The following is a 14,414-nucleotide window of genomic DNA, read 5'->3' on the forward strand; positions in this document are numbered from 1 at the left end:
CACTTGTTTTGCTCCAAAAGATGTCATTTGAAATGCACTGTTATACGCACGAATGTTTTCTAAAAAAGTGCTTTGACTGCGAGTGGTCACCGTTGAGCAGAGCTTTCAAAACTTCAGGTGGTTTTAGGAAAATTTCGTAACTGACCTTTCCATTGGAACAACACATTCCAACCGTTTCTTTTTGGAATTTAAGGGCTTCACAAAATCTGCATTTCAAATTCATTTCACCAATTAATGAGTATTTAGCATAATCTACTAAAGTGTTATATGCAAAGGCACTTTTTGTCTTAGTAATCCAGGAGAGTAAGCCGTTACCTACATCAATATTTGGGGGAAGCTCTTCAGAGTCATTTTGTTCCCTATTTAGCGTATGTCGCACGCGGTCAACATGCAGGCGAATTTGGCGATTTTCCTCTGCCTCCAACTGCCGTATTCCGCGTATTCTTTCCCTCTCGTTGGTCCTGTATGTTTCTTGATCTTCACGTAGGCGTTCGTAATTTTCTGCAGTCATAACTATACTGCTGCGTTGTTGGTTGCTACTTTCCAGCATTCTAGTAATGTTATGGCGATGTCGATCATTTATCAAACGTTCCCCACGATGCTAAAACGTTTCGGATGTCCTATGCTCACAATCGGCGTTCAACATATCGACCCTTTCATTACTTGTTTGGCATAACCTTGGACATGCTGAGCGGATGCGCTGCTCATTTAACCCGGACTCCCTTTCGACAACAGGTTCAGAACCTCGAGACAATATGTGGCGCTCTCGGTCATTGCTGAGTCGTATATGTTGTTCTTCTTCATTTTCAAAAAATCGATTTAAATTTGTCCTAATTTGCTGCGTACTTAAACGAATTTCTCTCTCAGGGGAGGTTTCTAATTCGCGCGACAGCGCGTGACATTCACGATCAGCCAATTGCCTTTTGGCCCTTTGGTCACTTGTTTCCTGTGACCTTAAGTTTGCTGAGCGGATACACTGATCATTTAGCCGGGACTCTCGACAACAGGTTCAGAACTTCGAGACAATACATGGTGATCTCGGTCAGTGCTGAGTCGTGTATGTCGACCTTCACTGCTTTCAAAAAATTGATTTAAATTAGTCCTAACTTGCTGCAAACTAAGACGAATTTCTCTTTCGTGCGGTGCTTCCAATTCGCGCGACAGAGCATGGCGTTCCCTATCAATATGTCGGCGCGCATCACCTTCGGAAGGAGTTTCCATAGACCTGATAAATGCTATACGTTCCCTATTTGCCGACAGCCTAGTTTCATAATTTTCACTCGATTCTTGTGATCGCATTAGTCTTAACCTCTTAGCAGCTTTAGTGCGTTTAGATAAATTTGAACGCTTTTTGGGCATAGTGTTTCTAAAAATAACGCAATGAAAATTAAATGGGCACATAACAAATAACCTTTCCGACATTTGGCATTACAGCATTTACGAAAATTTTATTTAGTGTATGTGTACGACAACCAATCGCACACCTACCAAGGCATCGCAGTACACACGAAAACTTTGCGCCACCTGTCAGCGAATAGATAAATCGAATTGCACCAAAAGGTAATTGCCTGGTTGTTTTGTTTAAAAGATATAAGCAAAATACAGGTTGCAATTTTTGCTAACAGATGTTCACACATCAAACCTCATGAGTACTTGCTACTCACGTCTGTTTTTTCAGTTTGTTGAGCTCTCACTAAAACAAAGGAAAAAAAATAATAATAGCTGGCAAAACCTAAAAGAAAATTTGGGCAATTTTTTACGACAGAACGTAACTGGAAATACCCGTTCAGATATATCGGGAGAATTATCAAAAGACGCGTTTAGACCTAGGTATCAGATCTTAAAAAAGGAAGCGAATTTATCTATCGCTACCTTAATTCACCATGGCCCTATCTGCAATGCAATTCCTATGTAGAGAGGGCCTTGTGAATTAAGTTTCTCTTTAGTAAACACTCAAATTTAATTTTATGAAAAACAATTTTTCGATTTTACTGTAATGCTGTTATGTCGGAAAGCATTGGCAAACTCGCCCGAATACCAGCTGGTAATGTCAATACCTTAGAGCCCAATTACATACAACTTTGAGAACTTTGACAGAAGTTGCGCTCCCATTGCTATCACACGGTCCTTACAAAAAAAGTTTGTGGAACGTAAGGTTGAGAAAAATTTTGAGCCATGAGCAAAAAACGAAGCGCTCATCTGTCAAAGTTGCACAAAGTTATATGTATTTCGGCCACAACACGTAAAACTTCGAAGGATCCACTTTTATACAAAGTTGCTTTACGTTCCACGAACTTTGTATCAAAATGACAACTCCAAAGTTTTATGTAATTGAGCCATTAGTTACTGGTAAAATTGCTTGGGGTTCAAAAATACGTTTCTTCAGGTGAGGCTACCAAAATTGAACTACATCATCCGAATGCACCTCCCAAATAGCAATAGGTTGAGTTTACCAATATGTAATTAAAAATATTCAGGGTATTCGTTTAAAGTCGTGTATGCCTCGAAAAGCTCGTATAATAGTGTAAACCTCGCATTTATTTCTGTGGCAACAAATCATAACAACTTAAGTCGAGTTAAGAAATTATACCAGTTGAAATTTCCTCCAGCGATTTTTTAAAAGTAAACTGCTTCATAACTTAGCCAAACGTAATAGATTTAATGGTCTAGAAACCAAATAATATAAAACCGATAAAAGTTCTACAAAGCTAAGCTTTTTTGTTACTAAAAACCGGCAGAAGAAATTCTGATTGGTCTAATTTCTTAACTCGATTTAAGTTGTTATGATTTGTTGCCACAGATTTATTTATTTAAACGAATACATTAATTGATTAACAATAAAAATTAAAGGAAAAACACATTGTATTCACCAGTTTAAAATTCACTTACAACAATATAAGTGCACAACACAAAATACAACTGCACAACTGAACTTCTTCAAACAACTAAAATTTATGTCCAGCTAAAATTTATAAAACCTCAAAAAATCAAAGAAGAAAATCACAGCTACTTTGATGAAATTTTTTTCATGAAAACTGGTAATAACGCTTGTCAACAGAACTTTGCGCCACCTGTCAGCGAATAGATAAATCGAATTGCACCAAAAGGTTTAAGTCCCTGGTTAAGGCGCGTAAAAGGTTTAAAATCTTAGCTAAAAGTATTTCATATTGTAGGTAAATTTATAGATTTTGGAGCAAATACATTTTGACCGACAACTCAGTTATCGATTAATTTATCGAAATATCACCAAATTCAAATGAAACCTGTGACCTATTGTTTGATGCCCATATTGTACGCATATTTAGAGGTTTTAGGTAACCTCATTTTAACCGATTATCGTAATATGGCAGCGTGAAATAATTTTTTTTTGTACACCACTGTATCTATTCATGAATTTGATTTTTAATTTATATGAAATTGAAAAAAATTTTGCAAAGGCATTCTTTGATATTTGTTTGGAAACTCTGTGCATTTTCCTTCGTGTTTCAAAAAAAAAAATCCTTAAAAGTAGCTTAATTATAGCTTAAATAACTATATCTTTTTTGTTTCTCACGCGATTTTAATGAAATAAGCTCTAGATTCCCTTCTAGATTACAGGCTATCCATCTGTGAAAGTCTCATAAAAATCCATTCGTTAGTTTCCGAGATTATCGATATCATACAGACAAACAGACAAACAGAAAAAATTGGTGCCGATGGATTCTACGACACTCCAAACGTCAAGTACACTCATTTTTTTTTTAGAAATCTTGGATGTACAGACACGATTTTCTAGAGATTTATTATAGTATAGATTTTATTGCACCATATCATTACTGGAGTTGAATGTTAACATAATTTACTTATATGTATACTGTAAAAATATTCAATTTTTTAATCGGGGATTGCCCGTATTGCTTTTTTAAATGTATGAAAACATTTATTTGAGGCAATTTTTAATTTTATAATTTATTTAATAATTTGGGATAAATTGTCCGTCCTGATGTCACGTTGTTTAAATTTTTCCCAAATTATTAAATTAAATTTTTTGTTATAATTTGACTTAAAAAAAATTTTTTTTTAAAAAGTGGGCGTGTTCGTCATCCGATTTTGCTAATTTTTATTTAGCACACATATAGGAATAGGAGTAACGCTCTTGCCAAATTTCATCATGATATCTTCAACGACTGCCAAATTAGGGCTTGCAAATCTTTCAAATTACCTTCTTTCAAAAGTGGGCGGTGCCACGCCCATTGTACAAAATTTTACTAATTTTCTATTCTACGTCATAAGGTCAACCCACCTACCAAGTTTCATAGCTTTATCCGTCTTTGGCAATGAATTATCGCACTTTTTGGGTTTTTCGAAATTTTCGATATCGAAAAAGTGAGCGTGGTTATAGTCCGATTTCGTTCATTTTAAATAGCAATTTGAGATGAGTGCCCAGGAACCTGCATACCTAATTTCATCAAGATACCTCAAAATTTACTCAAGTTATCGTGTTCTCGGACGGACGTACAGACGGACATGGCTCAGAAAAAATGTTTTTTCGATACTGATGATTTTGATATATGGAAGTCTATATCTATCTCGATTCCTTTGTACCTGTACAACCAACCGTTATCCAATCAAAGTTAATATACTCTGTGTGCAAAGCACGCTGAGTATAAAAAAGGTATTCCTACAAATGGAGGTGTGTCGTGTCAATTTATTAAGCAGCAATCATATATTTCACTGCGTTCACACTCCAGGCTAGGCAGTTTCTGCAAAAAAGCAGCACAGCAGGTGCAATTTCATCAATTAAATAATTAGGTATCTCTAAACCAACTTTCTACTTTGCCAATTTCGTAGAAAAGCACAGCGCCCATGTAAGTAACAATTGTGTGTCGTTGTATATACCTTTCGGTCTGGAACATCATAATTCGTTCGCTTGATGTGGGCTAATCTGCTTTAACTCTCAACACTATATTCATAAATGCATAAGAAAGAACTATAAATATATGGGGATGGTTCCTAAGATATTTGTACATAGGCACATACTCTATGCCTGGTATTTTTTTCTTGCAAATACAATAACATTGAAAATTGAGCGTCAAAGTGGCAATCACATATTATTTCACAAATTAGTTGGGGTTACACTGAAATGAAAGTCCACAGATCGATGAGCTTTGCAACAGAATAAACGGCTACCTCCCTGATCTCTCCAGTTTTTGGCCTGGCGAAACCTGGCATTATCACCGACTAAATCCTCCGCGACCTTATTTACAACATGGACGTCCCAAATGTCGACCATTTTGAACATCCAGGTCGATGACACTACGCTGCCGACTGTCCTACACCCCAAAATCTTGGGTATGACGTTTGATCAGGATCTACATTTTGGTGAGCATGCAGCCGCAATTGTACCGAAAATCCAGAGCCGTAACAAAATCCTCAAATCACTTGCTGGCAGTAATTGGGGAAAAGACAAAGAAAGGCTCATTACCACTTACAAAGCAATTGGCCAGCCGATTACAAGCTACGCGTCCCCTATATGGTCGCCACACTTAAAGACTACTCACTGTTCCGCCCAGGGGCTTAAGGAGTCATCTCCGTAAGCATTATGAGGAAATACGGCACCTGAGAACTCAGCCGTATGAAGCAAAAAAACACAAGCAGGTCCTCAGTGAACTCCACAAGTAGGCGTCGGACCTTTATGTCAGGAATTGCTCGGTGAATCCAGTACTCAAAGAACAGTACCCAAAACTTGCGGAAGAGGAACGCATACTCCCCAGGGAAACGCGAGTCACTCTAGCTCAACTTCGATCTGGATACAGTAACAGGTTAAACTCTTACCATCCAGAATCAGCCCCGACATACAAAATGTATGCCCCGATTGCGATGTGTCCCCACATGACACCAACCATCTCTTCAATTGTAATGTGGAACCAACGCCTCTAACACCCCTCTCATTATGGTTCACCCCTGTTGAAACAGCAAGTTTCCTTGGACTCCCTTTAGAGGATATTGATGACAATTTGTGATCGGTCCAACCTATTGGATGGGGCGAAGCACTGCTACAACAACAACAACAACAACATTATTTCACATACCTTATAACTTAATACTACTGCAATCGGGACTAAGTAAGAAGTAGATGTGAAAGAGTTATTGGAAATTAAACGCAAAAGGTCAGGGAGGTATAAGATTATGGACTGGGAATGAGATAGGAATAAAATGAGAAGAGGGATATAGTGAATGAGAATGTAGCAAGGGGAAGAAAGAGAGGCCAACATTTTTCATTCCGTGAAACGAAAGTTTTTTGGCAGAACAAAGTTTGCCGCATCCGCTTTTATTTATATCAGTTGCTGGAGTAAATAAATTCTTTTTATTTTATTTTAGGATGGTCGCAGTTTCATAATACAAAACCAGGCACAATTCGCTCGAGAGCTGTTGCCTCTTAACTATAAACACAACAATATGGCAAGTTTTATACGACAGTTGAATATGTGTAAGTGCTATAAATATAGAAACATACATGCAAATGCCCTCACATAGTCCACTTTTTTTGTAATTGAACATTAGATGGTTTCCATAAGATAACTTCCATTGACAATGGTGGTTTGAAATTCGATAAAGATGAAATGGAATTTTCACATCCTTGTTTTAAACGGAACTGTCCCTTTTTGTTGGAGCATATTAAGAGAAAAATTGCCAATACAAAAAGTTTAGATGATAAATCTGGTTTGAAACCGGAAGCTGTCACAAAAGTACTACAAGATGTTAAGGCAATGCGTGGGCGACAGGATTCGCTTGATTCGCGTTTTTCGGTTATGAAACAGGAAAATGAAGCCTTGTGGCGAGAAATAGCTACATTACGTCAAAAACATGCAAAACAACAGCAAATTGTAAATAAGGTGCGTTAAAATTAACTAATTCCGCTTTAATTTTATTGTTACTAATTTTGACTCGGCTTTTAGCTCATACAATTTTTAATTACAATTGTACAACCATCACGTAACATGACCAGTGTAAAGCGACATATGCAGCTGATGATACATGACACACCGGAGAATGCAAAGCTTCATAAAAAGAGTGAATCGCAATCTGAAAGTGGTCCAGTTATTCATGAACTCGGTGAAGAGTTGTTAGACGAGGTCAACGATTCTGATATCGATTTTATGTAATGAAGTCACTCCTTTTTTTTACATATGTATGTTTGAAGGTTCATTTATCTAATTTTGTCTTTTTGCACATTGTAGTGAGGCAGCAAGTCCATACGGAAAATTGACCCCTTGTCATGATGCAGAAAGTATTGACTCTCCCTTAAATATTGAACGTCCTCATTCAAGCATCAGTCAAGTATCTCAACATTATGACTATTCGAATCAGAGTGCAGAAGATACAGTGAACGCAGTGATGGCATCGTCTTTCGGTAATGATGGTGGTATAAATTTAACTGGAAGTGATGCCGCTAACTTTATGGGTGCACAGAAACTTATTTCAAGTTCTGATTCATCAGTTATCAAGTCAGTAAATCCGGACGGATCACACATCTTTTATCACGTTACTGAGGTGCCCGATGTAATGGAAGCGCATCAAAATGAAATTGTTCAGGTCACTTCACCAATTTACACCGATGAAAACGTATTAACAACACCTATGGTACGTGAGCAAATGGCACGTTCACAAAAACTTAAACAAAGGAATAAGAGGCGACGCAAGCAAAATGATGACGAGGAAGCAAGTGAAGTTAATTCTTCAACATTAGTTGGTGAAAATCGGCAAACTCCACCCATGATTAAATCCGAAAAAAAACCTATGATTGATCCAATGTCGTTTTTAAACATTTTACCACAGGATCATATAATACAATCCGAGACTGAAAGTAATTCACCAAATCTCAAAGATGCATCTCTTTCATCAAATTCAAATGGCTCTGGTTTATTAACCGCCATAAATACGATTAATCCTTCAGTATCTCCTGTTAGTGCAGCTAGTGGCGATACATTACTTGCAATTGGATCACAATCGACAAACTTCTTTGATTCAAATGAATTTGTAACCCCCGATATGCCTACAGATATATTTGATGTAAGTTTATTCGTACCACAGTTTTGTTACATTTTAAAAATAAATATCATCAATATTATAAATTGTGCAATTAAAGGACTCGGCAATATCTGCAGAAGCAGGTAATTTTAAGGAACAGCACCAACAGCAAATTCAATATGGAATTTCAACTGCAAACAATGGCAAATTCTCTTCTTTTGTAGCTCGAAATAATAACAATGGTAATGACACACCAACCACTTCTACCGCTGCTGCAGCAGCATCTGCCAATAAGTTTTCCAATGGTAACAAGCCGGGTAATAACTGCAATGTTATAGTTTCCTCAACACAGGAGAAAAATACTCAAAACGAAAACAACATGTCTTTAACTAAATACAAAAGTGTAATTCCTGGCAATGGAAACATTATGCGGTTGAGTACTGCGTTAGTAACTGAGATGAATCATCTTAGTTACAAAAAAGAATGCATGAAAATAATTTATATTTTTTGTTTTACTTCAACAGCGACGAAGTCAGTAATCATTTGGATAATGTACAAGATGAACTGGAGTCACTCAAAGATTTGTTACGCAGTGATAGTTATTCATTAGATGTCAATGCACTTTTGGGAGTAAGTAAGAACATATTTAAAACATCATCATTATGATCAGACCAATTTGAAATTATTCTAAATTTCTAGCTCTCATTTTGCATGAAATAAATTCCATTGGGTAATTACACCTTTTCCAGTTTGAGTTCAGAAATTTACAACTCAAGTTCAGAAAATTGCAATACAAATTCAGAAAATTACAATTCAAGTTCAGAATTTCCAATTTAAATACTTAAAATTACAATTCAAGTTCATAAATTTGCAATTCAAGTTCAGAAATTTCAATTTAAGTTCAGAAAATTTCAATTCAAGTTCAGAAATTCTAATTTAAATTCAGAAAATTATAATTCAAGTTCAGAATTTTCATTTCAAGTTCAGAAAATTACGATTCAAGTTCAGAAAATTGCATTTCAAGTTCAGAAAATTACAATTCAAATACAGAAAATTATAAGTAGGGTCTTATTTTTCAATACTACGTTATATGTTATTTGCGGAATTGTTGATCATTTGTTGACAACGGTGGCTTGGATATACTGTACCCAAAGTTTTCTACAACGCGGGTACATCCCGAGCTAAGGAATGAAACGGAGGATAACTCTTTGCAACAAGTGCATGAGGACGCTCCGGCCATGAAAGTACTTCAGTCGACACCGCACTTTGGAAGGAATGGAAGGGGAGACCTCCACAGAGTTGCCAGAGGCAGGTGGAGGAAGATTGTTCTATGCACACAGTGCTTATACGTGTCTTGCGGGATTGTGAACGCTCCGTTGATTTCGTCATCACTGCTGTCATACTCAATGCAAATCAATGCTTGTGACCTTTAGAATATAGCTGGATGTCCTTGTAACTGACCTCTTATGAGAGAAGGAGAGAGAAGAGAGGCAACGTCCAAGTGAGTTAAGAAGTCCAATGCTTCCTTGACCGATAGTAGGCCTTCATATCCTTGTATCAAATTATTAGCGCTAACATTTACCATCTTACATACATACTTTTATTTCCGTCGCCTGAACGAAAAAATTCTTGACAATCTTTCTGAACTTGAATTGTAATTTTCTGAACTTGAATTTTAATTTTCTGAACTTGAATTGTAATTTTCTGAACTTGAAATGAAATTTCCGAACTTGAATTGTAATTTTCTGAACTTGAGTTGGAAATTCCGAACTTTAATTGTACATTTCTGAACTTGAATTGTAAATTTCTGAATTTAAAATGGAAATTCTGAACTTGAATTGGAAAAGGTGTAATAATTAACCAGTTATCTGTTTCCTAGGATAAAAAAAAAATATGGAACTACAACGTTTTTCAAAAGGTTGAAATTATTTTCTAAATTATGAGGTGCTCGACAGTGAAGTTTAAAACTTAGTTTCATCATTTGGTTTTACCATATATATGTATATGTTTTTATTTTTACCAAAGAGGTTTGCTACGAGTGGCGCGTAACTCGCTGGAAATCAAAAAATGTATGCCGAATGTGTTCTGTGAGAGAGTTTTTTGGATTGCCTCCCATTTATCCATGCGTTGTAGGCACCTTGTGAAATTGTGATTTTTGGAAAGAGAATTAATTAATTATTTTAATACAATCGTTAAAATAAACACAAATACCCCACGAAAATGTGTAGAAACCATTTTATGCACATCTCGCCAAAAAAAAAAAACAGCGACTACCTCATAGAAAACATCGAGCAATTGGCTACGAGTAGCAGGCTGACGTCTCTTGTTTAGGGTTGGGACTATCCGCATATTCGAATATCCGGATATTCGTTGACACGGATAAAATCCGGACGGCATGGATATCCGGTTAATATTCGTTTGTGAAACTATCCGGATATCCGGATTTATGAAGATCCGACTAATAACCGTATTTTTGGATATCCAGTTAAAGCAACAAATTGTTGTACCATATATGTTTATTTAACATTAATAACAATAAATTCGTGGGCATTTAAATCAATAAACAGCGTTTTTTCACAATATAAACAAATGGCGCTGTTCTTATTTTCACTTGTTTGTAAAATTGAAGCTTTTTAATTTTTGACGTTAATTTAATAATCTACAAACATATCTTGTGAATAAATTTTAGATGTTTGCTTCGTTCAGTTCTGATATGCAGATATTCATAATCCGGACATACGGATATCCGGATTTTCCGTTTACGTATCCGGATAGCCGAACAGCGGATATCCGGATTTCCCATATGTGAATCCGGATATCCGGATAGCCGGATTTTTTGCTTAGCTATCCGGTTATTCGAATTTCCGGTTTATCCGGATAGTTGAAAAATCCGGATACCGTTCACAGCCCTACTCTTGTTTTAATTTATCCTCTTTGTTTTTACTTGTTCCCTTGGGATAATAACTTATATACAACTGTGTTCGACATAATAGCAGTTGCCTATGCAAATTTTAGTCATATTTGTTTTACACTATTACAATAAGTTAATGATAACAGTTGTCATTCATGAAGTCCCGATACCTTTTGTGCTACGCAGTTGCTTTTTACTTCGATTAAAACCAGCAGTGCAATCGAAGTAGTCCTTCTTTTTGAAGTGATTGGAATGAAGCGTGAAATTTTTAATTAATTTCAGGGGACTATAATTTTTAAGAACTGGCTGTGCTAAACACTGTTCTAAAGAAAAGTGAGAACTCATCAAAAAGTTATTTATTTATTTATTTACTATATTAAAGTCAACACAGACACAAAGAGGTCGACTACTGCATACAAGATACAGTACAAAGAATAAGAAAAAACATAAGTGCAAAAACAAAATTTAAAATAAAAAACAAAATTATAAACAATAAAATTAATTAAGTTAAATTTTAATTTTAATAAATCTAAATATCGAAATCTAAAAATCTTAATCAAAATTAATATTGAAATAAAAATTGACATCTTATTAAAAATCTTTGAAAAATATCATGCCAGACGTGAGAGTATTTCATTTCATTATAGCGCGAGCACCAATTGCGAAGAGGGCCAAATTTGGCAAAATTTCGCCGGAGAATGGGGTAAATGGGTAAATGAAAGAGAGCATAGTGTCTCGAAGTTCTCGCAGGAACAAAAAAATTTAGTCTGCTCACAAGGTCAATGGTTCTATTCTCAAGTTGGCAAACTAATGAGAAGAAGTATATTTCTATAAGGCGGGAGATGAGAATTTGATTCCCAATTAAGACCATGTAATACGAAGATTAGAAATGGCTTCTGTACCGATTCAATTCGATCTATATGATTTTTATATCCCGGAGACCAAATACAGGAGCAATACTCTAGTATTGGGCGTACCAATGATGTGGTCTTGGTTAGATAAGGATCGTCAAATTCTTTAGCCCATCTTTTAATAAGTCCAAGTACACCCGATGCTGTGTTTATGATTGATGAAATAGGCATGTTAAAGCTCAGTTTCGCATCAAAAAGAACACCTAGGTCACATACTACAGATATACGTTCCAAGGGAGCACCATCTAGCATATAGGACTTTAAAACTGGGTGGACTCTATGAAATGTCATTCTTTTACATTTGCAACAGTTCAAAACTAGTAGATTTACTGTACACCATAGCAGAGTACAGTTTATCGATGGACACCAAATTTCGAAAATGGAGAGCAAACGGAAGCTCTTTCGCGGGAAAAGTTGAGAAAAGTTGTGGCTTTAGCCCGTGATATGCCTTTTTATACCTAAAAAAAAAATTAAGGATGACTTAAATCGTAATGTTAACTCGTCCACAATCAGAAGAGAAGTTGATCGCAGCTAAACTTTTTGGCAGACTCTCAAGATGGGTGCCTCCACTTCAAACCCGGCATGTGCAAGCAGAATGAAATTTGCCGAAAGGCACCTGTACTGGTCAGTCGAAAAATATCGCTACATTCTATGGTCCGATGAAACTAAAATCATGGAGGTGGCAAAATCAATTTGCGGGTATGCTTCTCTTACTATGGCACAGGGCCGCTATTTTGGGTTAAAGTAGAATATGGATGCCAAATTGTACGTAGAAATAATGGATTCGAATATGCCACCACACGCAGAATAGAATTGCCGCTGAAATGGGTTTATCAACAAGACAACGACCCTAAGCATACCAGAAAGTTGGCAAAAAATTGGTTCGTTTCAAATGCAGTTGACGTCCTGGACTGGTTGGTTACCTTAACCCCACTGAGAATCTTTGAGCAGAGGTCAAGGAAGGAGAATTCTCCAAATAAGAAACAGCTCTGGAGTGTTGTGAAGAAGACGGGGAAAGTAATTCCTCGCGAAAAATGCAAGCGTTTGGTTCCGAGGAAATGCACAGCTGTATTGTCCAACAATGGTCATACGACAAAGTATTAAAAATTTCAGCAATTTATTGTAACATTATGATAAATTAATTGGGAGTGCCCCTAAATCCCAAAAAAAAAAAAAAATCCCCAAACAGAATCCCCAGGTAAAAAAAAATCCCAAATACATAATCCCCAAATTTAAAATCCCATAACCAATATCCCCAACACAAAATCCTCGCACTTTTTTGGGGCTAAATCCCCAAACCGTTTTTGAGGAAATATCAAAAAACCTCGAACACAAAATCACAAAAATTTTAATTAAATCATAAGGTAAAGTTCTGACGCGTATAAACATAATTACGCATTTATATATATGTAAGTATGACTATAAGCACAAAGTAAAATGATGGGGAATAACCTAACGGTACACGTTCTATTTGCATTGTTTTTTTCATACCTTCTTTCTGTTCTAACCATATCAATGTTATATTGGGAATTTGACAACAACTTCTTTTGTACATCAGTGGCACAGAGGCTTAGGTCTTCAACTACCGTGCAAAAGTCGTCGGTTCAATGCCAGATCACGGATTTAAATTTCATTTTCTATTTATTTAATTTTGGTTTATTTAATTTTATTTAATATTAATTTATTAATTAATTTATTATTAAAAATACTGTGAAAAAATATTAAAAAATTTAAATGAAAAACCTAGATCTGGTAGTGAACCGACGATGAGAAAATATCGGAAAATTAGCATATTATCATTAATATAGCTATTGAATAGAAGGAAACTACGAAAGCAAACTGCAAAAGTTCTCAAAACAATTGAAAAAAGTAAAATTCAAAACGTTACAGATCTCCATCGCCTAAATATCTTCTTGGAGAAAAAATTCCGCTAAAGTATAAGTTTTGTTTGCCGCATGAATTTATATCGCCTTATTAACTGCAAAATGTATCGAATTAGTTACTTTTTGGCGATAGACGATAAAATTACCAGAAAACTGCTGGCAGGGTTTTGTAACGTAATTTATACATAAAAATATATGTATGTACATATGTATTTATAATTTGTAAAAACAAAAAAATGTTTCGGTGTTTATCTGCAATGCAATGAATTTTGAATTTTTTTGTTATGTAAATACTGTATTAATTGTATTTATAAGTTATTGCGTTGCACTGTATTTTCTTTAATGTGCCCATTAAATATTTGTGAAATCATCAATATTGAAGTGTTAATTTGGAAATAGAATAAAAATAACTATCCTTTTTCTGTGTGAAAAACATTCAAATTAGGCTTAAAATCGCCGCTATTTTAAACCTAATTTGAATGTTTTTCACACAGAAAATGGGGATTTCGTGTTGGGGATTTTGATTATGGGATTTTGATTTTGGTGATTTTGATTCGGGGATTTAGATTTTGGGGATAAAGGGGGTAACCCGAATTAATTAACCAACGTTGTAATAGTCAGTTTACAGTATAAAAAAATATTTACTCACTGCCTTGAACTTGTAACTGTTTCAAAATTAACATGTTAAACTAAGTCTGT

General features: G+C 35.6%; 1 protein-coding gene across 18 annotated transcripts in view; it reads left to right on the plus strand.

Annotated features, from left to right (window-relative positions):
• Positions 1 to 14,414, plus strand: part of Hsf (Heat shock factor) — a 55,140-nt gene that overhangs the window by 12,492 nt on the left and 28,234 nt on the right. For 16 of the 18 annotated variants that reach the window (XR_010950513.1, XR_010950512.1, XM_067771093.1 and 13 more), the window contains 6 exons: positions 6,361 to 6,469; positions 6,544 to 6,875; positions 6,939 to 7,141; positions 7,221 to 8,052; positions 8,129 to 8,442; positions 8,535 to 8,640. Coding sequence is in view for 16 of the 18 variants with exons in the window: in XM_067771093.1 (XP_067627194.1) it covers positions 6,361 to 6,469; positions 6,544 to 6,875; positions 6,939 to 7,141; positions 7,221 to 8,052; positions 8,129 to 8,442; positions 8,535 to 8,640 (1,896 nt within the window). In the remaining 2 variants the exon portion in view is untranslated. Of the gene's footprint in view, positions 1 to 6,360; positions 6,470 to 6,543; positions 6,876 to 6,938; positions 7,142 to 7,220; positions 8,053 to 8,128; positions 8,443 to 8,534; positions 8,641 to 9,889; positions 11,533 to 14,414 lie in introns of those variants that run through there. The other 2 variants (XM_067771091.1, XM_067771098.1) reach the window with 2 other exon arrangements.

This window comes from Eurosta solidaginis, chromosome 3 (assembly GCF_040869045.1).
Source record: "Eurosta solidaginis isolate ZX-2024a chromosome 3, ASM4086904v1, whole genome shotgun sequence".
Taxonomy (NCBI): Eukaryota; Metazoa; Arthropoda; class Insecta; order Diptera; family Tephritidae; genus Eurosta; species Eurosta solidaginis.